At 61.1% G+C, this 22,792-nt stretch overlaps 2 protein-coding genes across 5 annotated transcripts; one reads left to right on the top strand and one right to left on the bottom strand.

Moving 5' to 3' along the window:
• The first annotated feature begins 481 nt into the window (after positions 1 to 481).
• DOK4 (docking protein 4) lies at positions 482 to 13,436 on the top strand. 4 transcript variants are annotated; one of them, XM_084861291.1, is made up of 8 exons: positions 482 to 614; positions 6,216 to 6,485; positions 9,770 to 9,877; positions 10,029 to 10,143; positions 10,400 to 10,519; positions 10,617 to 10,806; positions 11,497 to 11,635; positions 11,828 to 13,436. In XM_084861291.1, the coding sequence occupies exons 2-8, from the start codon at positions 6,420 to 6,422 to the stop codon at positions 12,152 to 12,154; spliced, it is 1,065 nt and encodes a 354-aa protein (XP_084717417.1). In that variant the 5' UTR covers positions 482 to 614; positions 6,216 to 6,419; the 3' UTR covers positions 12,155 to 13,436. The 4 variants fall into 4 exon arrangements, with proteins under 4 accessions (XP_084717417.1, XP_084717418.1, XP_084717419.1 ...); XM_084861292.1 differs by lacking the exon at positions 482 to 614 and adding an exon at positions 5,596 to 5,639; XM_084861293.1 differs by lacking the exon at positions 482 to 614 and having other exon boundaries at positions 6,126 to 6,485; positions 11,828 to 11,951; positions 12,036 to 13,436.
• Positions 13,437 to 13,644: 208 nt separating this feature from the next.
• On the bottom strand, positions 13,645 to 22,103 carry POLR2C (RNA polymerase II subunit C). The gene is made up of 9 exons (XM_084861301.1): positions 21,911 to 22,103; positions 21,659 to 21,708; positions 18,314 to 18,382; positions 18,116 to 18,168; positions 16,113 to 16,241; positions 15,465 to 15,516; positions 15,098 to 15,266; positions 14,901 to 14,975; positions 13,645 to 14,386 (listed from the first exon to the last, which is right to left on the bottom strand). Exons 1-9 carry the CDS (start codon positions 21,994 to 21,996, stop codon positions 14,242 to 14,244), a joined length of 828 nt encoding a protein of 275 aa, XP_084717427.1. The 5' UTR covers positions 21,997 to 22,103; the 3' UTR covers positions 13,645 to 14,241.
• Between the last annotated feature and the right edge of the window lie 689 nt (positions 22,104 to 22,792).

The following is a 22,792-nucleotide window of genomic DNA, read 5'->3' as shown; positions in this document are numbered from 1 at the left end:
GAGTGGGGTGGGGGCGCCGCGATGGGGCGCTAAGGAGGACCCTGGGGGTCCTGGGGCAGCTGGGCTGTGAGGTCCAGGGAGTCCTGTAGGGGGCAGGGCAGCAATGGGGGAAGGGGTGCGATTCCTAGAGAGGCTGGGAGAGGAAATTGGGGGCCAGGGAGCTGATGTTCAGCTTCCAGGGGCTGAGAGGCATGTGAGATCGGGATTTGGAGCCCAGAGAGGGGTGGGGGGGTTGAGCCCGGTGCCGAGGGCGATGTGAGGGTCCCGGAGGCGCGGGGGGAGGGGGTGAGAGAGAGCCGGCGGCGAGTGCCCATCGGCTCGGAGGAATACGGCGGGGGTGTGGTGGGGCGGGGGCGGGCGCCATGAGGGGCGTGACCGGGGCCGGGAGGGGCGGGGCCGGGACCTGAAGGGGCGGGGCCGGGACCTGGAGGGGCGGGGCCGGCGCCGGGGGGCGGGGCGCAGGGGGAGGCACCCAGGTCCCCCGCAGTCCAGCCGGCCGGCCGCGCCTCCTGCCGTCTCCGCCCGGAGCCCGGCGCCGTCGCCCCGCCGCCACCGCCACCGCCGGCCCCGCCGTGACGCCCTGCAAACACCCCGGGTCCGGGCCGCGCTCCCAGGTAACCAGGGCGCGAGGCGGGGAGGGCAGCCCTAGGCCAAGCCCCGACTCCAACCTGAGAACTCCCCAAGCCCCGGAGCCCTTCCTACTGGGAGGCAGAGGGCGCGGAGCTCAGGGACCTGCTCCCCCAAAGTCTGCCCAGGCCCCAGAAACTTCCCGAGCCCCGTTTCTGCAGAAGGCCCGGGTTTGGCCAGACCTCACCCCTACCCCATCCCAGTAGCCCAGAACCCTCTGCTCTCTCCCTGCCCCCAGGTCTGCCGTGCCCCAGGGGCATAACCCAGCCCAGGCAGCCCCCACTTTCTGCACCCCACTTTCCTGTTCTCTCAGCTCCCCCAAGTCCCAAGAGAGTTTTCTCTATCCCACTTGCCCCACTGCCCAGCCCCACCTGCCCTCTCCCCACATGCCCCCACTGCCCACCCCCACCTGTCCCCACCCCCACTGCCCACCCCTGCCTGCCCCACCCCCAGCTGTCCCCACTGCCCACCCTCACCTGCCCCCACTGCCCTCTACAACTTAGGCTCGTGGCCAGCTGCCTGCAGCCCTTGAACTTCCTCCCCTGGCCCTGGGCGCTCCTGTCCACCTTCTCCCCCAGTCCAGTGCTTTCTGTCCCTGCAGAGGGGCAGGAGCGGAGTCGGCACCTGGGCGGTGTGAGCAGAGCCGGGCCTCCGTGCCCGGCCTGTCCCCGGCCGCAGCTGCCAGGACGCTGCAGTGGAGGGTTTGGGGGGAGGGTCTGGCAGTCCGGGGCTGTGGGGGGCCGGCGGGACCACGGCAGCCCCTGGGGGCTGGGCCTGCTCCCACGGGTGCTCTGCCTGCTCCTTCCAGAGGGAGACGGCTCCCGTGCCAGCCATTCCTGCCCCCCAGAGCTGTGCCCCCTCCTGGCCAGCCGCTGGCCTCTCTGTGCCTGGAAGCTGGCTACTCCCAGCCCTCCCCTCCGGCAGGACCGCAGGGCTGGGCGTGACCTCACCACCTCCCTGCTGGAGGGTGGGCAGGGCTCCGGCCAGGCCTGGCCACAGGGTGGCAGCGGTTCCTCCCCCAGCAGCGGCGCTGGACCAGCTGCGGGTCTGGTGCCTGCTGCTTCTGCAGGAACCAGTGTGCCGGCCATGACCATGGGCGCCGGGAGGCCCTGGGATCCCGGGAGGGGGGGGGGCCTGCCACAGCTCACGCCCCCTGGAAGTTACACCTGTGGGCGCTGAGCCGGGTCCGGCCAGGGGGTGGCAGGCGGAAGGGTGAGGAGGACAAGTCCTGGGGAGAAGCATGCTTTCGGTCCCCAAATACCCAGCTCCCACTCTGCGCTAGGCACGTCCGAGCGAGGTGCTGGGCTGGAGCCGTTAACCAGACAGAGCCAGGCCGAGCATCGGGGAGCGGACCTCGGAGGGCGTTCTGCCTCTCTGGAGAGGCCCCCTTTGGGGGGAGCCCTGAAGTGGCAGAGGGAACGTGGGGCCGTCGGAGGGAGCAGCAGCAGGGGTCTGCGTGGGCAGGTGGAGAAAGAAGGAAGGCCAGGGCCCTAGCCGGTCTGGCTCAAAGGATAGAGCATCGGCCTGCGGACTGAAGGGTCCCAGGTTCAGTTCCGGGCAAGGGCACAATGCCGGATGGCAGGCTTGATTCCTAGTTGGTGAGGGGAGGTGGTGGTGGGGGGAAGGCTTGCAGGAGGCAGCGACCAATGATCCTCTCTCATCAATGATATTTCTCTCTCCCTTTCCCCTCCCTTCCTCTCTGAAATCAATAAGAATAAAGAAGAAGGAAGGCCAGGTGTGCTGAGCAGGGGGAGACAGGGTGGGGTGGGCGGGGGCTGGGGGAGAGCAGAGCAGAGCGGCCCTGGGGGTGCGGAGACGGCACCCCTTTTCTCCTCTAAGGCCCAGGAACAGGACCGGTCACATGGCCCCCGCCCCGTGGCTCCTCTGCCCAGATGGGTGTTTGATCTCTTTGCCACCCGCCTTGGGTGAGGCCTGCAGTGTTTCAGATGGGGGTTCCTGGTGGGAATTTGCAGAGGAGGGGCCGGGGAGCGGGGGGCAGGGGGGTAGGGGGGAGGCGGGCGGGGGAACCCCTCCTGGGTCTGATAGAAATCACACTCTCCCCGGTGCTGGTGAGAATCCTGCCCACGGGGGTGGGGTGGAGGGGTGGGGTGGGGGGTGAGGGAGACAACGGGAGCCGGGTGTCCAGGCAGGGATGTCCCCGAGCCCTGATAAGATCCCCTCTCTCCCGGGCGGGAGGCCCAGCCGGGCAGGCGGCTCTCCTGCCCTGTCATTGGCTGCCAACCGCAGGAGCAGCGTTTGTTCTGGAGCCAAAGCCTCCGGGCAGAACCCAGGTGCTCGGAGGGGGCGCTCAGGGAGGCTGCCCTGTGGGGCAGGTGGGAGGGAGCCCCGGGCCTCGCTCTGCCGGGCGCACAGAGCCCCCTGCCCCAGGGTGGTGCTGTGGCAGCTGGGACGGACACGGGGGCCCGGTCCCCCCCCCCTCACCGCAGCGGTGAGGGGGCTGCTGGTCGCCCTGCCTCGCTGCTCTGGGTGCTCAGAGGCCCACGACCCGGCCCTGCTGCAGGCCCTGAGGCGGAGCCGGCGGGGGCTCCGGAGACCAGGGGACGTGGCCCCTGACGGCAGTTCCTGGCCTCCACAGTCAGGCTGGCCCTTCCTTCCTTCCTTCCTTCCTTCCTTCCTTCCTTCCTTCCTTCCTTCCTTCCTCCCTTTCTTTCTTTCTTTTTAAAATATATTTTATTGATTTTTTTTTTTTTTTTTTTTTTTTTACAGAGAGGAAGAGAGAGGGATAGAGAGTTAGAAACATGGATGAGAGAGAGACATCGACCAGCTGCCTCTTGCACACCCCCTACTGGGGATGTGCCCTTGACCGGAATCGAACCCTGGACCTTTCAGTCCGCAGGCGGACGCTCTATCCACTGAGCCACACCGGTTTCGGCTGGCTGTGGCCATTTCTTTAGCTTAACGCAGTGCCTTCCCTCTGGGGCCCGGCTGGTTCCAAACCCGCACTGGCCCACCGCATCCCATTGCCTGCCAAACTGGGGTCCGCCCGTTGCCTCTTCCCCGTCCCTCCCTCCCTCCCCGGTCCCCGTGGCTGTGCTTGCCCTGCCCTTTGCCCCCCAGGCTCTTCTGCTGGGCTATTTCCGTGGGTCTGTTCTGGGCTCCGGTGGGGCCCACGGACAGACGGCAGCCAGTCGCTGAGGGGATGCCGCCGGGCAGGGAGCTGGGGGGCGGGAGGAGAGGCCCGCCGGCCGGGGTCTCGGCTGGGCTGTGGGGGCTCCGCAGCGTGGGCTGGGCGGCCGCTCTGGAAGTGAACACGGCCCTGATTTCCGGGACAGCAGCTCTGGCTCCACCGTGGGCAGGCCGGTGCCTCGTGGGTTTATCTTCTCGTTTAAAGCAGGTGGGTTGGCCCTGGCCGGTTCGGCTCAGTGGATAGAGCATCGGCCTGTGGACTAGAGGGTCCCAGGTTTGAATCCAGTCAAGAGCATGGACCTTGGTTGCGGACACATCCCTGGTAGGGGGTGTGCAAGAGGCAATTGAATTGATGTTTCTAACTCTCTATCCCTCTCCTTTCCTCTCTGTAAAAAATCAATTAAAAAAAATATATATATATATATTAATATATTTTATTGAGTTTCCACAGAGGGGAAGGGAGAGGGGTAGAGAGCTAGAAACGTTGATGAGAGAGAAACATTGACCAGCTGCCTCCTGCACACCCCCTACCGAGGATGTGCCCACAACCAATGTACATGCCCTTGACCGGAATCGAACCTGGGACCCTTCAGTCCGCAGACCGACGCTCTATCCACTGAGCCACACCGGTTTGGCAATAAAATGTATTTTTAAAAAAATCAATGGGAAAATATCCTCCTGTGAGGATTAGCAACAACATAAATAGGTGACTTATCCTCACTTTTTACTAATGGGGAAACTGAGGCCGGGGACCGCCTGCTGCCATCTTGGAGGGGACTCTGTGGAGCTGGTCCTTGCTGGCGGGAGGGGGGGGGGCGCAAGGCAGCCCCAGGGGCAGGCAGCGGAGACACATCTCTGACCGACAGAGCCGGGCGTGGCAGGGCTGATGGGGGTCAGTGCCAGGAAGGCGGTCCCAGACCAGACTCTGCAGGAGGAAAGCAGGCCCCTTGGGGATCCCATTTGGGAGGGTGTTGGATGCCAGTCCGGGCGAGAGGCAGTGAGTGAGCTGGCAGGGAGGCGCTGAGGTGGGCTGAAGAGGCTGCCAGCGCGGGGGTCAGAGGGTAAGGCCCCGGAGCCTCACCCGTGTTGCCCGCCTTGTCTGCGTGTGCCCTGCGGGGCAGCCCCATCTGTTCCCTCGTTAGGGACTTCACGGACGGGCTTCCCGGAGATTAATTAACGCCAGGCTGCCGGCAGACCCATGCCCGCCCCAGGCTCTGTCCTGGCAGCTCCGAGGCCCAGCGGACCCCAGAAATGCTGCTCCTTCCCAGCCGGCAGTGCTGGCACATGGGGGGCCGTGCTGCTGGCACAGCCCTGGATGGCAGGGAGGGCTCGGGCGGTGGCAAGCAGCCAGAGATGGTTGCGGGACATTCCCCCCTGGGCCTGGCCCCATCTCCCACCCCGAAGCTTCTCGTCTGTCCCTGGCTGTGCCCCGGGTTCGCTGTGTGACCCCAGCCGGGCGCTCAGCCTCTCTGAGCGGCTTTATTTTCCCGCCTGTAAGATGCACGGGGCCGGTGCTGAGTCTTCATTCTCTGAATTATCTGATTCTGAGTGGCCCCTGCTGGCACTCCCATGGCCCGCCCCAGAGGGACCCCTTGGCAGGGCGGCTAGGTCTCCTGCCCGTGCTCCGGGCCTGGGGGCACTGCGTGGCCTGGCCAGACCCTGAGCCTCCGTCCCAGCAGCTCTGGAAGTGAACACAGCCCTGATTCCCGAGGAAGCGGGCATCTGCTCCCCCGTGGCCACCTCCAGCAGGCCCAGCACATTCCTCAGCTTATCTGGGGGCCCGCCCCGCTGGACTCTGCCCTCCCACCCAGAGGGACTGCTGAGGAGTCCCAGGGCGGGCGGGCCCTGTGGGCGGGGAGAACCAGGTAGAGGAGGGGTGGGGTCTGCCCAGACAGGCCAGGCAAGTAGCTCTTAACCTCAGGGGATGTGGGGTCTGCTCAGACCCCAGACTCTGTGCCATCTTCTGGGGAACCCCGATGCCCACCTCTGGAAAGGTGCCCGTGGGCCTCCAACAGGAGCCTGGGAGGGACAGTAGTCCTGGGCCGCCGCCGCCTCCTCCTCCCTCTCCTCCTCCCTCCTCTCCTCCTCCTCCTCCTCCTCTTCCTCCTCCTCCTCCTCCTCCTCCTCCTCCTCCTCCTCCTCCTCAGGCCCTGCCTCCAGTGCGGGCACACGGTCCTCCCAGGAAGGGGTTAACGGCGAGCCCAGCCTGGAGGGAGGGGACTGGGCTGGACCATTTTCCTCGCCGCCCGCCGCCGCCTCCACCTCGGCTTTCCTGAATGGTTCTGCCGCCCAGGGGTGGGGAGGGAAGGGAAGGAAGGAGGGCGGGGGAGGGGGGAGGGAGGCAGGGGGGGAGGAGTGTGGGAAGAGGAAGGAAAAAAGAGCGAGCCAGCCGGGAAGAGAAAGATGTCACTGCCCCCTCTCCCTGTCACTTCCATCCGCAGCGGGCGCCGGGCGAGGGAGCTGCCGGGACAATGCTGAGGCGGGCGAGGTGAGGCGCCTGCTCTGCCTCCGCGGGCAGCGCCCGAGGGGCGTCTCGAACAGGTGATCGGAGGAGCCACCCGGAAGCCGAGGCCACCTGGGCATCCCTCTGCCACCGCCCCCCTCCGCGGCCAGGCCCTGCCCCCGCCAGAGAAGCTGGGGAAACCATGGCGACCAATTTCAACGACATCGTCAAGCAAGGCTACGTGAGGATGAAGAGCAGGAAGCTCGGGGTGAGCCCCCTCCGGGGCCTGCGGGGGAGGGACGGGCGCAGGAGGGGTGGGTGCGGAGGGCTTTGCCCCGGAGCCGGGCGGGCTGGGGGACCACAGCCCGGCGTCCTGCATCTGCCTCTGGGCTTCTGGCCGGGGGTCTGCCTGGCATGTGCCCGGCCCGGCCCTGCCTGCTGCAGCCCCCGCCCTGGCAGGATGGCTGGCATCCCAGCCACTGGGCCAGTGGTGGCAAGCCGATGGCCCCAGGCCGATGGGCTGAGGTGCCCGCAGCTCCTGGCTATTGTTGAAGTTGTCCTCAGGGCAGCGGGCAGGAGCTGGAAATGCCGGGCTGTGAGCACCCAGACCAGCTCCACTTCCCCTCTCCTCTCCTCTCCTCTCCTCTCCTCCCCTCCCCTGGCCTCTTTTCTTTAAGTGCCTCCTGCTCCCCACCGCTCTGTGTATGGGAATGCATTTGCTTATCTCCGGCGGCCGCGCTCACCGTTAAGGAAGTGTGTGAAAGGAGGGGGCTGGCTGTGGGGGTGCGCTGGGGTGAGGGGTGCAGAGGCTGATGCTTATGTGGTTCGTGAATGAGAACTTGGGCCCTCGGCTCCGAGTGGCTCGTCGGCACTCGGCGTTTGGGTGTTTGGCCCCGAGCTGGGGCTCGGAGGGCTTGGGTGGGCTTGGAGGGCTCGGGGAGACCAAGCCTCGGGCACTGGGGTGGGCCCCTCTCCCACACCCTGCTGGGAAGCCCCCTCGAGGGCATGAGCAGGGACCCCAGGGACCAACTTCATGTTCTTAGTGGGACTGTCCAGGAGTTGCCCCTCTTCCTCTGAACCCCCCTCACCCCCACCCACCCAGGGAGGGGGCTGGCCGCTGCCCTTCCCAGTAGGATGGAAGCCCTGGTGACAGGTGGCCCAGGTTGAGTGTTTTACCTGGGCCTCTGGTCCCTCCCTTCTCCCTGGCCCGCCCGTGGTGGCCTTGATGGGTTGGGGGTGGGATCAGACGCCTGAGGGGGTGGGGGAGGAGCAGGGCTGCACACCAGCCCCCCTGCCTGGGCGCTGGACCCAGCAGCGCTGGCCTGGGAGTGGGCCCCCCTCCTGCCTGCGGGCCGGCTGACTGTCCAGCAGCGGAGCTAGTGGGCGGGCGTTTGCAGCCTCCTTGGAATTGGGTTTGTGTCCCATCCTGGGCCCCAGCCCAGAGACGGGGGTGTGGCGGCTCGCAGCCACTGCTGTTACCCTGAGAGAGGGCAGCACCCACGGGGAGCACAGAACGGAGAGAGAGCCTGCGGCCGAGGTGGGAAGCCTAGTGGGTAGGGGCTCAGGTCCTAGTGTGGCTCCTCCTCCCTGTGGGCCCAGACCCGGCAGGTCCCCAGGCGCTCGCTGGGCTGGGGCGCCTTCAGGATAAAGCTCACAAGCTGGGCTCAGCCAGGGGAAGAGGGGTTGGGAGCTGGGACATGGCTAGGCCCCAGCTGGGGTCTCCCCCCTCGGCGATCTGATCTGAGGGACTGCAGCCACCCCTCAGGACAGCCATGATGGCCTCCGCTCCGAGGGGCAGGGGGAGGGGCTGGCAGAGATGAGGAGCCCCCTGCCTGCCAGGGCCTTCCTCCAGGCCTCCGGGCGTGCGGGCTTTCTGAAGAGCTGATCAAAGACCTGCGAGAAGTGGGGAAGGAGGGCTCCTGAGCGCAGTGGCTCCCTGGGGCTGTGTGTGTGTGTGTGTGTGTGTGTGTCCCTGTAACCAGGCAACCAGGGTGCTCAGGCCCCCCAGGCCTCTTGCCCCTGACGCTGCGGGCTGCACGGAGCCCAGCCTGGCAGGGCATAACTGGGTCATGCATGCATCCATCCACCCATCCACCCATCCATTCATTCAGAGTCCGGTCATACGGCCATTCACAGCTGTTAACGAGGCTGCCAGGATGTGCGAGAGGATGCCGGGAATAAAACGGTGTTTGTGCACAGGGGGCCGGCTGTGGTTTAGGTAGATGGGCCCGGGGCTGAGCCGGGATCATGGGACAGGGGCTGTCTGGTCCCCTGTACCTTGGGACTCTGCCTGACAAAGGCCTGGGGCCTGTGTGGTGGCAGAACAGGGCTGGGGAGGGGCAGGGGCTTGGGGCTATGCCAGTGAGAGGAGACCAGAGGTTTCTGGGGAGTGGGTCTGTAGGCTGCTGGAGTGCCCGCGGAAAGAGGGGCATTCTAGCCAGACTCCGGACCCTAAGAGAGCCCGAGCTGCGAGGGAGGGGCCATGGAAGGAAGAGGCACAGCCGGGTGGGTGGCGAGGGCCACCCCTCACGTTGTCTGAGCCAATTTGCCCTGTAGCCCTCGAGGCTGGTCCTCTCCCGTCGTGGCCCCCCGCCCCCCCCCCCCCCGGCTCCTGGGCACAGGGTCACTGGCAGTTGGGAACCTGGATGGGGAAGGCACTGGGTTCCTAGACCTTGAGATCCTCTGGTTTCCCAGCTGGAACCGGCCGCTGTCCCTGCCCCCTCCTCCCCAGGCTGGTTAGAGAAGGAAGAAGTGTGTGAGTGGAAGCTCCTGGAGGGAGAGGGCGATGTGCAGGCTGGCGGTGGACACGGGGCTGAGCCCCACCCCGGGACCCCTGCCGCTGTGGCCGGTGCTGCCGGAGCCTGGGCAGCGCTCGGGGTGCCGTGGGCTCCGGGTTCTGGCCCCGGGGCTAGACAGCCTGTGTTCCAGGCTCACTGCCGTTTACCAGCCGTGACGTTACCTTTTGGTGCCTCACGTTTCCTTATTTACAACGTGGAGATAACAGAACCAACCTCAAGAGTGACCCCGAATAACTGTGTGGAGCGCTCATACCAAAAGCACCAGTGAGAGGCACTCTATAAACACACTGGCTTCTGTCCCAGGAGATTGGTTCCAGGGTCCCCACGGATACCGAATCCACGGATGCTCAAGTCCCTTACGTAACGTGGCCAAGGACCATGCCTCCAGGCGGGCCTCTGCACCGGTTCCCAACCACACATACATGGGCTGTGTGTTTATGGGGGGAGGGGGAGAGGGGGCATCCATGTGTAAGCGGACAAACCTGTGTGGTTCCAGGGGCACTGTGCACTGCGAGCCCAGCTCACAGCAATGGCGTGCACCTGTGGACGAGCCTTTCCGAGCGGCCAAGAAATAACTGCCTCTCCCCCAGGGGCTGTCCTGCTGGTGTCCGCCGTCCCCAGGTTTTCTCTGGGCTGGGGCCTCCGGGACGGCTGTGCGGCACTGCCCCCTGTGGCAGGCAGACGTCACTGCAGGGCCACGTTGGGTGGGAATGGGGAAGTCTGATCCCCCGGTCCTTGTCCTCTGGCCCCTCAGATCTACCGCAGGTGCTGGCTGGTGTTCCGGAAGTCCTCCAGCAAGGGGCCCCAGCGGCTGGAGAAGTACCCGGATGAGAAGTCCGTGTGCCTCCGAGGCTGCCCCAAGGTGAGGGGCCCGGGCCCTAGCTCCCCTGACCTGTAAGCAGTGGGTCCGAGAGCACCCTGCTGGGGGGGAGGCAGAACGGCGGGGGGGAGGGGGGGGTGGTGCGGAGAGAGGGGCTCCCATCTGGCTGAGTCCCCTGTGGATGCTGCTGCAGGTGACCGAGATCAGTAACGTCAAGTGTGTCACACGACTCCCCAAGGAGACCAAGAGGCAGGCGGTGGCCATCATCTTCACGGACGACTCGGCCCGCACCTTCACCTGCGACTCCGGTGAGGACCTGGGGCTGCAGACCTCCCGCCAGCCTCCCCGGGGGCCCGCCGGGGCTCAGCAGATCAGCTGGAGGAGGCAGAGCAGGGCTAGCTCTGGCTGGTAGGCGGGTCGGGGTGTCTGTGAGTGAGCAGGCCCCAGGATGAGGGGTAGACAGGCCGAATCTGCCTCCCAGGGTGGGATAGCTCAGGCTGAGAAGATGGGGTGGGCTCGGGGGAGACCCTGAGCCTGCAGCGTGACGAGGCCCCGTTTCCCTAGAGCTGGAGGCGGAGGAGTGGTACAAGACCCTGTCTGTGGAGTGTCTGGGGTCGCGGCTCAACGACATCAGCCTGGGAGAGCCGGACCTCCTGGCCCCGGGGGTGCAGTGTGAGCAGACAGGTGAGGCCTGGCGGTGGGTGGGGAGGCGGGCACGGGGGGGGGGCGGGGGGGGGGCCCTGCACGGAAAGCTCCGGCCCACTCCTCCTCTCGCCTCCAGATCGCTTCAACGTCTTCCTGTTACCCTGCCCCAACCTGGACGTGTACGGCGAGTGCAAGCTGCAGATCACCCACGAGAACATCTACCTCTGGGACATCCACAACCCCCGCGCGAAGCTGGTCTCCTGGCCCCTCTGTTCCCTGCGCCGCTACGGCCGGGACGCCACGCGCTTCACCTTCGAGGCCGGCCGGTAGGACCCTCCGGCCCCCCGGCTCCTGCCCCGCCCCCCCGCGATCATGGCGGCAGCCGCCCTCCACTGCGGGTCAGGCCCTGTGCTGGGAGCGGAAGTCGCTCACTGGTGTAGCAACCCCCAAGGGAACGTAACATCCCCGTGGAAGCCCACGTGAGACAGCTTAGTACCGAAGTCAGACTCTCGGGGCTTAGATCCAACGCTGGCACCGACACCAGCTCTGGGGTTGTGGGCCCGAGCCTCCGTTTCCTCCTCTGTCGCGTAGGGGACGAGAGAGGACCTCACTCCATGGAACCGTGGGGCGGACTGGGTTCCACAGCGTGACCTCGGGGCCGGCGTGCCTAGGCTTGGATTCTGTGTGATCCTCCGTGTGACCTCGGAGTTCCTTACCCTCTGTAGGCCCGTTTCCTCACTGCACGGTGGCTCGAGAAAACCCCTAGAAACGAGGAAACGAATCGTGTGCAGAGCAGGGGGGAGGGGAGAAAAGGAATGGGGCTCATTCCTGCAGAGCGTTTAGACCACCCCAGGGACGGCGCAGAATGTTCAAGAATGTTTGAGCCAGGGGGCAGCAGCCTGCCTGTGTCCCAGAGGGCCCAGGGCCCAGGAGAACTCATGTACCACCCGATCAAGCTCACGTGTGGGTGCCACGGGGTCCCCGCCACCTCGCCTCCCATGCCACTGTCCCGCCAGGATGTGTGACGCTGGGGAAGGGCTCTACACCTTCCAGACGCAGGAAGGGGAGCAGATCTACCAGCGGGTCCACAGCGCCACCCTGGCCATCGCCGAGCAGCACAAGCGGGTCCTGCTGGAGATGGAGAAGAATGTGAGGGTGAGGCAGCGGGGGTCCCGGCCCAGGGTGCAGGGGAGGCTGGAGGGCGGGCAGGCCGAGTACCTGGATGTGCCAGGGGGTCTCCCCTTAGGGTGCCCACAGGAGAGGCAGGCAGGGTCCTGGGCTGGCTGCTGGCGGGCAAGCCGCTGTCCCCAGGGCTAACGGGAGGGACCCCCTTTTCCTGGCCCGCAGCTGCTAAACAAGGGCACGGAACACTACTCCTACCCCTGCACGCCCACGACCATGCTGCCCCGCAGTGCCTACTGGCACCACATCACGGGCTCCCAGAACATCGCCGAGGCCTCCAGCTGTGGCGGTGAGTCCCCGCGGAAGACGAGGCCTCCTGGGCAGGGACCCTCCGGCCTGGACCCAAGCCCTGAGCCCGCCCCTGTGTCCACAGGTGAGGGGTACGGGGCGGCCCAGGCCAGCTCGGAAACGGACCTCCTCGACAGATTCATCCTGCTCAAGCCAAAGCCCAGCCAGGGGGACGGCGGCGAGGCCAGGACCCCCGCCCAGTGACGGCGGGCTGGTGCGCACCACCGACTGCGGGGCTGCCCGCCGCGCACCGAGGACAGCCGCGGGGAGGGGGCGGCTGCTGGCCACGCGCCTGGAGAAGGGGAGCCGCTGCCCCTTCCTCGCCCCCACGCAGGAGCCGGACCGAGGCAGAGGGCTGGCCACACGGCCCGAGCATGTGCGAGCGGCTAGAGCTACCGTGGGACTATTTCCTGTTCGTGATTTTAATATATACGGCTTATGACACGTCCTGTATTAATGAGATTCCCCCGTCCCTCCCTGCCGCCACGTCCACTTTCGAATCCCATGACCAGGCCGCCGCCACCGCGGCTGGTTCTGAACGTGCTCCGTGGCACAGCCTCCCGCTGAGCTGCCAGGACCCGCTGAGCTGCCGGGGCCAGAGGCAGACAATCAGAACTCAAGGCTGGTGCTGCTGGCAGGCTCTTCCTGGGACCCAAGGGCTAAGGCAGCAGGTGGCCTCTCAGTTCCTCTGGGCCCAGTGGCGCAGGAAGGATCCGAACTCCCACCCGGCCACTTGCTGACATCCGGCCGACACCTCAGTGAAAAGCTGGTTTGAAGACGAGTTTCTGCCCGGGCTCCTTCCCGCTTTGTAGGCCGAGAAGACCCCTGTGCGCAGGAGAGCTGGTGACCTCGGCCGGGGGACGCGGCCAGGCCAGGAGGGGGGGCCGACGGGACTGCTGTGGGGAGTCCCTGCGGCCCCCCCGTCGCTGACCCGGGCTGGCAGTGCCCCTGCGGAGAGAGGACAGAGGCCCCTCTCTGGCTGGCCACCCTCTGGCCAGAAAGTACTCAGAAACCAGCCCTCCCACTTCCTCCCCACATGGTGCTGAGGCTCCCTGCTGAGATGCAATTAAAGCAATTGATTTTCTAGTGCTGGTATTTATTGACAATGGGCAGAAGGGCTATCTCTCTCTATCCACATCAAACCTTCCGTTGTGTTTTTTTAGTGTTTTTTTTTTCCCTTAAATACTTAGGGTTCTGATTTGTGGGAACAGACCTTGTTACCCTGATGTAAATAACCACTGTTCAAAGTTGTGGCAGGAGGAGGATGAAGCTGGAGGCCCCTCCAGCAGAGGCCCGGAGCCAAGGAGGTGGCCACAGCCAGCTCAGCTCGGAGCTGAGCAGGGAGCGACCACCAGAGGCAAGGGCCTGCCGGAGCGCCCGCCGGGGCCTGGAGGGGGGGCTGCTGGCTCAGCGCGCAGCACGATGGCGCATGGAGGAGATTATGTTGTGCTCTTTATTGCCAAAAATAAAAACTGCTGTTAATAAATACTCCGTCCTTTCTGTGCTGTATCTCCGGTTTTCTCCAATGCCCCCCGCCAGGCTGCCTCATTAACTGCTCCGGGTATGTTCCTGCCAACAGGACTAAGGGGTCAAGGCCAGACCTTCATTAAGGCCCTTGCCCACCCCACTCTCACCCCTCCCTTCCTTTCCCCCCCCAAACTAATTAAGCAGATCACTGGCAGTGAAGTCATAACTGATGGGTAGAGAATGAAATACAGGGTTTATTTGGGGGGAGGCTGGGGGGAGGGAAGAGCAGCCATATCCAAAGACATTGGGGAATTTGAGCAAAGTGTAGGCTGACCACGGGCAGGGGCTGGGTTTGCAGGGGGCCTGAATGAGACTTCTAACACTCAATCCTAACACGGAAACCTAAGGTACAACTGTGAAATGCTAACTTCCACACAGACACTAAGTCAGGAGCTCAGATGACCAACAGAGGAGGGTCTAGCCCAGTGGTTTTCAACAGGGAAGCAGTGCGACCTCTACAAGCGGACCAGGGGGGTGGAGGGCTGGGTTCTGGGGAGACTAGCCATCAGCAGGCAGGGGCAGGGATGCTGCATGCTCAGGGAAGGACTGTCCTGCCTCAAACACCAGGGGCGCCCCCAGAATCCACCTGGGACCAAGCAAGGATCGGGGGGACCCCTCCCCTCTGCCACCTCTCCGGCTGGTGCTGATGGCTTGCGTGGAAGTGAGGTACAGCTGTCGGGACTTCTGGGACTGGGAGGGTCTCGGGAGACCCGCACACAGCTGCTGCTCGGATCCTTTTCCGCTAGGCGGATGAGCTGCGGCTATTAGTTTATGGTGAGGACGTCGCTCTGGATCTCGTGGCTCAGCTGGGTCTGCAAATCACTCAGCTTCTTCTTCAGCCCAGAAAGGGCCGAGAGGACGATGGTCTCGGGGCGCAGAGAGCCACAGGACTCCACGTTGTAGTAAAACCTGAGGGGCGGGAGTCCAGTGAGAGCCGCCCACGGGGCTGGTGACCTGAGCTCGGCCGGGGCCACCCCTTTCCCTCCCGCGTCCTCCTCTACTCCTTCCCCACCAGGAGCTCAGCCGTGTCTGGGGTTGACCTCCACCCTCTTACAGAGTGCTTTTTACAGGACCTCTATGGCTGTGCCTGCACCGAGGAGAGAGCGGAATAAACGAGCAGGTCGCACGGCCAGCGTCTCTGCTCCTCACTAGGAGACTGACCGGCTTCTGGCCCTGATGGGACCCCATCTTTGGATGCTGCGAGCCAGAACAGGGGGAGCTTGGGTAATTGAGGAGCCTCTTTTTCAGTGACTAAAGGGGGGGGGGGGGGGGTGCACCCATTCTGGGTTCAGCCGTCTGCAGCCCCTCCTCAGGGGCTTTCTGGAAGCTCAGACATGAGGGCAAGGGTCACCCTAGCTCAGAGCCTGCACCGAAACTGTACGTTCCTACACATTTCGCCGTCCGTACCGGCCCAGGCGCTTACCTCTCGGGCTTGCCATTGGGGTCGTACGGAGCCTGAGACTCGTCTTCATCCAGCTCTGAGTACTCGCTCTTTGGCCTGAGGTCAAACACAGGTCAGCACCCGGTTGTTCCTGTAGTGAGTCTGCCCCTCTGGGTCACTAGGAGCCGTGTCCACCCCATGCCCTCTACCCGCCGCCTCCGTCCCCAGCAGGCACCTACCACTCCTCCGGCTTGGGGTACACCGTGTGCCTCAGGGCATTGTCGGGATCGTATTCAAAAGCCACGCCCGCGGTCGGGTTCCACTTAGCATGCTCCTTGCCAAAGCCCTTCTTGGCATAGGCGCGGAGGCGCAGCTCCTGGCCCTTGCGCAGCTTGACGATGAGGATGTCTGCGGAGGGAGGTGGGAGTCGGGGCGGGGCCAGGAGAGGACGGTCCCCCCACATACACCTGGGGTGCCACTGGAAGGCCACACAGTCCGGAAAAAACGGACCAAAGACCAGCACGAGGCTGTCTGTCTGTCTCTGCCTCCCTGATCTGCCGAGCAACAGGTCGGGTAGCCATCGGCACACTCACGCCAGGCCCTTACCATCCTGGTCCACGTAGTCATTAGGGTCGTTATCTCGGTTCCGGGATGTCACCTGCCGGAGCCCAGACAGAGACATTAGCCGCTCAGCTCCTGCTCTTCGGGCAGGTACCTCCCAGCCCTGCCCGGTCACAACCCGCCGACCAGGGGCAGGATGCCCACAGGGAGGGCAGGGGCGCCTGCCAGGAACAGTCTGTGCGGGTGCCTGCCCTCCCACCCCTGCTGCACGGCTCTGTGACAGTCCTCCGTCAAAACAACACCGTGGCCTTTCATTTACTTTAAAACTGATCTCAGAGAGGAAGGGAGAGACAGAACCATCAGTGATGAGAGAGAATCACTGATTGGCTGCCTCCTGCATGGCCCCTATTGGGGATTGAGCGTGGGCATACGTCCTTGACTGGAATTGAATCCAGGACCCTTCAAGTCCACAGGCCAACACTCGATCCACTGAGCCAAACCGGCTAGGGCTATACTGTGGCCTTTTAAAGGGGCCTGGGCGACAGAGGGCCCACCCAGCAGGAGCCCAGGATGAGCATGTCCAGGCACCAGGGGGGACACAGGGCAAGCTGGTGCCGTAGGCAGATCCTCCCCCGCCCATCCAGAGGCAGAAGAAGAGCCAGGGGCCTGGGCAGGGGGTCCTTAGCCACTGACCGGAATGACCCGGGGGCTGTTGGAGATGAGGTCTCGAGACGTGACGTGACGAGTCTGGTCTTCGTTGCACCGCACGTCCAGAGTGAACTCCACCGAGCACTCGGGGCAGAACTCCTCGCACGTGCAGTCCTGAGGCGGGGAGAGAGCAGGTGAGTGTGTGTGTGTGTGTGTGTGTGTGTGGGGAGATCCTGAGCTCCCTGCTTGCGTTCCCAGTTCCCACTATTTCTTCATCTAGAAAAGGGCTGACCAGTCTCCAGACCCTGGGAGCTGTGTCAATCTGGGGACCTTCTCCACTGCAGGCACTTCCCAGATTAGAGACAACCGTGTGTGCTGACACCCACACTCCTTCCACACCCGGCAGCTGCCAGGCTGCCACCGACACGCACCGTTCACATCTCAGCCTGGCCCTGGGCATGTCCGTCCCAGAGAACCGCGGCGATCCTCTAGCTCAGCCCCCACGGACCAGGTGGACCAGCCCGGGAATAGGATCATTTAAAGGAAATAAAAGGAAACTGGGAAGAAGTACCTTTCAAGTTCTGGGCTACTGACCTTTTCTTAAAGCAAAACAACACACACACACACACACACACACACACACACACGTATATATGTAAAAAAATAGCAAATGTAACAAAATATTAACAATTGGCAACAAAGGTAAAAAGTAAATGGAATTTATTGTTGTTTCTTCAACTTTTCTGCAGATTTTCAGAAAAGCTTGCACGCACGCGCGCAAACACACACACACACAAAGGACCATACCATCTTTCAGTAATGCAACACTAGAGAAAATTTAATAGCCCAGCCGGTGTGACACAGTGGTTGAGCGTCAATCTATGAACCTGGTCATAGTTCGATTCCCACTCAGGGCACGTGCCCAGTAGGGGGCATGCCTGATCCTTTCTCCCTCCTCTCTGATATCAATAACAACATATTAACAAATCAATGGGAGGAACAGCTAGGCCATCGGGCGTGCCTATTTTTATATGAGACATTGCCAGAGCCTCTCAGCAGATAGGCTGCACACCTGTCCCCACCGATATCTGATGCTTTATTTCTTAAAAACAAAAATCTGAAGATGTGAAGCAAATATGGCAAAATATTAAAATGTGACAACATGAGAGCATGGTACCTGTTATATCAGCTACACACTTACACACACGCACACATTTGTATTCACAGGACCTATCAAATTAGCCGCCACAAAAAATGACCTGCTCCTGGGAATTAGATGGGCTGATTCAGGATGGAGCAAAGCCATCAAAGGGAATAGACTCAAGCTACCATCCAATGCAGTCCTGGTGAAGAGATGCGGTAACCTATTCTGTCGTTCTCCCCCTGGAGGGAGGAGCCACGTTTACTAGCATCACCTACTGGGCGAGCCACAAATCTGGTGGCAGCCACCGGCACTCCGGTCTCTGTGTGCTGCTCAGCGGACAGGTCTCACTCCCTCTCCTGTCCTCACCCTCCCCAACCTGCGGTTGACTCCCTTTAACCTCCTAGGCCCCGTCACTGGGAAGAGACACCCTGGAAAGCAGAATCGGAACAGAACAGACTGAAATGCACCTCCCCGCTTGTACACATGGACAGTCTAGTGTAGGGGTGTCGAACTCAATCAGAGAAGGGGCCAAAATCTAAAATCCAGCCTAAATCGCGGGCCGAATGGTTTACTGAACAGTCATAAACTGACAATGTCATAAACTGACAGCGGAGTGCAGTGATGACAGCGCGGTGCGGGCCACATTGCAAGGCCTGGCGGGCTGGATTTGGCCCGCGGGCCTTGTGTTTGACACATGTGTTCTAGTGTATCCCCCCCTCTTGTGTGACGGATGCCCTGTGAGCCTCATCAATCTGAGGCCCGTCAGAACCAAGGACCAATGCCTGCCGTGGGCTCCAGACAACATCTCCACATTGTCTTCCTAAAAGCTAGAAGCAAGATGTCAGGAAAAGCCTTCTGAGAACGGAAGGCCCCGCCGCCCTGGCCGCCCAACCCCCCGGCTCACCCGGGAGTACTGCAGCTTGTCCACAATGTCGTCGCTGGTGAGGGGGATTAGCCCTGCAAGACACGGAGAAGCACTTCGAAGGAGGCCAAGCGGCCGAGCCGAAAGGAGAGCCTCGCAGTCCCCATGGGAGCGAGGAGGCTTCTTCTCTGACCCCAGACACAGCCCCCGCCCTTGCCCCGCCCTGAGCCCGGCACTCACCGAGCCTGTGAGCGATGAATTCGTCGTGAAGGACCGAGGAATTGGCGTCGATCTGAACCCAGTCAATGGCTGAAACGTGAAGGAAGCAGGCATGCAGCTTAGCCTCCGAATTCTAACAGCTTACAGCCGTGGTTCCCGAGATGTAGGAATCACCTGATGCGTAAGGCGCAGAGGCCTGGGCCCGGCCGCCAGACTGACTCACACTGCCTTAGAACAGGGCCCAGGAACCTGCATTTTCACCAGAACCGCACAAACGCCACACCCCACCCACACACCCCTTCCCTGCTCAGCGGGGGTGAATGCGGGGGTCCCTGGGCCTCAGAGAAAAAGGACGGCCTAGCGAACAGTACAGGAGCGGGAGCATTTTCTTTGAGCAGAATATTCCCCAGAGCAGCACGTACATCTGCTACTCATGCCAACGTGAAAGCCAAGAACACAAACTCTTTGGGCACTTAAATCCCAGGGAAAGCCTCGAGGTAACACAGACGTCCAGCCCATATCTTATTTGATGGTATAATGACCAGATTACCCTTTATTAACACCACATTACCACTCAATCAACCCATGTTGACAGAATTCCTCCAATGGGCAAGACATACTCAGTATAAAACCCAGTCCCCACCAGCAGGAGGGGGAAGGACTGCATGCTCACACACATCTGAATGACTTTAGCACTCATTCATTCATTCCTTCACACCTGCATGTAAGCACATTCGTAAAGCAAACGGCACTGGAGCCCACTTGTCAAATAAGAGGTGTAAATACTAGAAATGGAGGTCCGAGGAGGACCAGACACAGCCAGGCCCGCCTGCTTTGTTCCACGCCTCCTTCTCTCAACCCAAGTCAGACAGGGACAAGCTAACCTTCCCAGTCTCTGTCCCTTCACAGCCGCATCTCCCTCCCGCACCCCCTTGCCCTCCCCGGTGAAGGTTAAAAACCTCCGAGCCTCCATGATACAGATACAGGAGCCTCGGACTGACCTGTGGCAGAGCCACAGACAAGTCCCAGCTTGGAGGGGAGCGCCTTCCTGGTACAATTAAGCTTGACCTTACAGTCCTCCCTTGTTCCTAGGGAGCTAATGGGCTGTGGGAGGTGCAGCAAGTGCTGCCAAAACAAAGCTTGAGTAACAAAATAGATTTGAAACTCACATGAACACTGTAAACATGTTGACCATGCCCCTTGCTTTGCTTTGTGTGATCTGACTATAAAAGCTTTGGCTTACAGGCTGGGTCACTGTTTCCTCATCCAGGCACAGTGATCCCACCTGGCCCCAACTGTATTCTCTTGTCTTCTTTAATGCTTCACACCCTCCCCCCCCCCCCCATCTTTTAGGTTCACCCTCCCTGTAAGCTCCTCCCTTAAAAATCCTGACCAGATTTCTCTTAAGACACTTGTCATATTGTGCCTTGTGTTACATTTATGTGGGTCTTATCTCTACCTCAAGCTCCGAAAATCCCCTGGGGCAGGTCTTCAGATATCTTAACTTTTGTATTCCTACCTCTAGGCTGGAACACAGCAGGTTCTCATTTATTTGCGGGACTGATTGGGGGGGGGGGGGGGGAGTGGCATTTAAATTTAAATCAGGGCACCGAAACCGGTTTGGCTCAATGGATAGAGCGTCGGCTTGGGGACTGAAGGGTCCCGGGTTCGATTCTGGTCAAGGGCATGTACCTTGGTTGTGGGCATATCCCCAGTGGGGGGTGTGCAAGAGGCAGATGATCGATGACTCTCTCTCATCGATGTTTCTAACTCTCTATCTCTCTCCCTTCCTCTCTGTATAAAATCAATAAAATATATATTTAAAAAAATAAATAAATAAATTTAAATCAGGGCTGCATCATAAAGTGCAACTCCCTCATTTTAGTCCTGATGAAACCCAGGCCCAGAGACATGAGCGGTCAGGAAGAGGGAGGGCCAGCACACCAAGCTGTGAGTTGACCGGACGGGGAGGTGGAGGATCAACTATTAATACAAAGTCCTCCCATTTACCCATTTGGCCTGCACACCCGTTCCCACCAATATTCTCTTCGGAGTAGGCACACCTGATGCAGCAGCTGACTTACATTTCACTTTCCTAAACTCTCTAAGCGGACACTCAGAAAATATTGGTAGTTTGTGTGCAAATTTGCAAGATACCTGGAGCATTGAGGCTGGAACCAGAGCAAAAACAGATCCTCCCTCTAAGCCAGTGGTTCTCAACCTTTCTAATGCTGTGACCCTTTAATACAGCTCCTCATGTGGTGGTGACCCCCCCAACCATAAAATTATTTTTGTTGCTACTTCATAACTGTAATGTTGCTACTGTTCATGAATCTTAATGTAAATATCTGTGTTTTCCGATTGTCTTAGGCTCTACAGCAGCGGTTCTCAACCTGTGGGTCACGAGTCTAAGCCACCAGCACCGGAGCCCGGCTTCTCCCAATACTGGACCAAAGCTACCTTGCATTAATGTCGTCTGTGGGCTCATCTTTCCCCTGCAACTTCACTGTGGGCTCTGTGAAGGCAAGAACCCTGTCCTATACAGCTAGATCTGCATTCCCAGTGCCCAGCCACTGCCTGGCACTTTTATGTTCCACAAATGCAGTTGAAACAGATTCATAAAAAGACATCTAGCAGCAAAAGATACCTAGCAGCCCTGGCTGGCGTAGCCCCGTGGTTAGCGCGCCGAACACCGTACTGTGCACTGGAGGGTCTCAGGTTCCATTCCAGGTCAAGGGCACATAACCTGGGTGGTTATTTCAATCCCTGGCCCTGGCTGGGCTGCGTGCGGGAGGCAACCAATTGACATGTCTCTCTCACATCAATGTTTCTCTCCCCCTCCCTTCCACTCTCTCTAAAAATCATTGGGGAAAAATATCCTTGGGTGAGATTAACAACAACAATAAAGATATCTAGCAGCACTGAACACTCACCACACGTTAGGCACTGAATAGTGAATACCTTACTTCATCCCTGCCATCATGGGTACTAACTAATAGCGTCCCAATGTTACAGAGAAAACCACAGTTTCAGACACCGTAAGTGAACACAGTACTCGAACCCAAGTTCGCAGACTCCTGCACCCATGCTCCTCACCAATGCAAATTAAGAGTGGACCTGAGTGTAAGTGGCCTTTGGGGGCCAGGGCGGTGATCTTGGGCCAAGGGCACAGGGTCCGATCAAGCTTCCAGCATCGCTGCTTTCTCAGCGACACTCCCTGCCCCTCCCCCTCCACCCCCCCCCCTGCCTCACCCAAACCGGGGCTGCAGGCAGAAGCCCCAGGGTGTGTGGTCGGGGGATCGAAGGGTGGAGGTGAGTCTGGGGAGCACTCGAGGCCCTGGCAACGAGCAAACGGGGGCTGCTTACCTATTATGGGCACCTCGGCGATGAAGACCCTCCGAATAGAATTAGCCACCCTGAGGGATGGAAACAGGCGGTGTGAGGGCACCGCAGCCTCGACAAACCGGTCCCTCCTCCCCTCACCCCCGGTTTCCAACGTGAAAACCATGGCTCGGCGCAGGGGACCTGCAGACTCGGCCCGTTCTCCCTCCCACCCTCCACCCCGGCTGCGGCCCCCGGCGCCCCCGAGCCGCCGGCTGCTCCCCGCAGCAGCCTTACGCTAGGTCCGTGTTCTCGATGATGAACTTGACGTTCTCGTCGGTGAGCTCCGTGATCCGCACGGTGGGCTGGTTGGCATACGGCATCGTGCTCCGCGGCCCGGCGGGCCGCCGGCCTCAACCCTGCAGCGCACTCCCCGCGTCCACCCCGCAGCGCGCACCCCGCACCGGAAGTCACAGGAAGTCACCGGAAGTCGCTCAGCGTGGACCCCGCCGCTTCCTCGGAGACGCGCCCACAGCACCACCTACTGCTCGGAGGCTGGGACTGCTCCGGGCTCGCCGTTTTCTACCCCACCACCTGGTTTCAATGCACCAGTTGGACCATCTAGGATGGTGATTTGGCAATACACGCATGCATCCTTGACTCAACAAGAACGCTTCCAGGAATTTAAACTGCAGAAATGCTCATAGTTTCAAGCAAAGATATATTTACAGGGATGATCACTGCAGCACAGTTTGTAACATCAAAAAATAAATAAAAGTTAACTGTCCATTGAGAGGCCTGGTGAAATATACAAACATAGAAATACTATTGTCTTTTAAAAGAATGAAGTTTGTACATTTATGAAAAAACAAAAGTGTACCTTAGCCAAATATACTTGAATGATAGGTATATACCCTTTCCCTTCCCACCCGCAGCCTGAGCTGACCCATTCAAGAGTTAACCATACTTGCAAAAGCCCAGCCAGCATAGAGGCCAAAAAAATTATTAGATTGTATCACTGAAATGGTTAGCAATAGACAAGCACAGCCAAAGGAGCTAACGGCGAGAGGACAGGCCCCTGTCACCCATTTTACTGATGGGAAGCCTGAGCCCAGAGAGGCAGCACCAGGATCAGAACTCCGTCTCTTGGCTGCCAGCCTCAAACCTTCCCCACACTCT

The sequence above is a fragment of the Pipistrellus hanaki genome (assembly GCF_964339955.1).
Source record: "Pipistrellus hanaki genome assembly, chromosome: 15".
NCBI lineage: Eukaryota > Metazoa > Chordata > Mammalia > Chiroptera > Vespertilionidae > Pipistrellus > Pipistrellus hanaki.
Note: the sequence above shows the minus strand (reverse complement) of the source record. Positions and strands in the feature narration are given on the sequence as shown.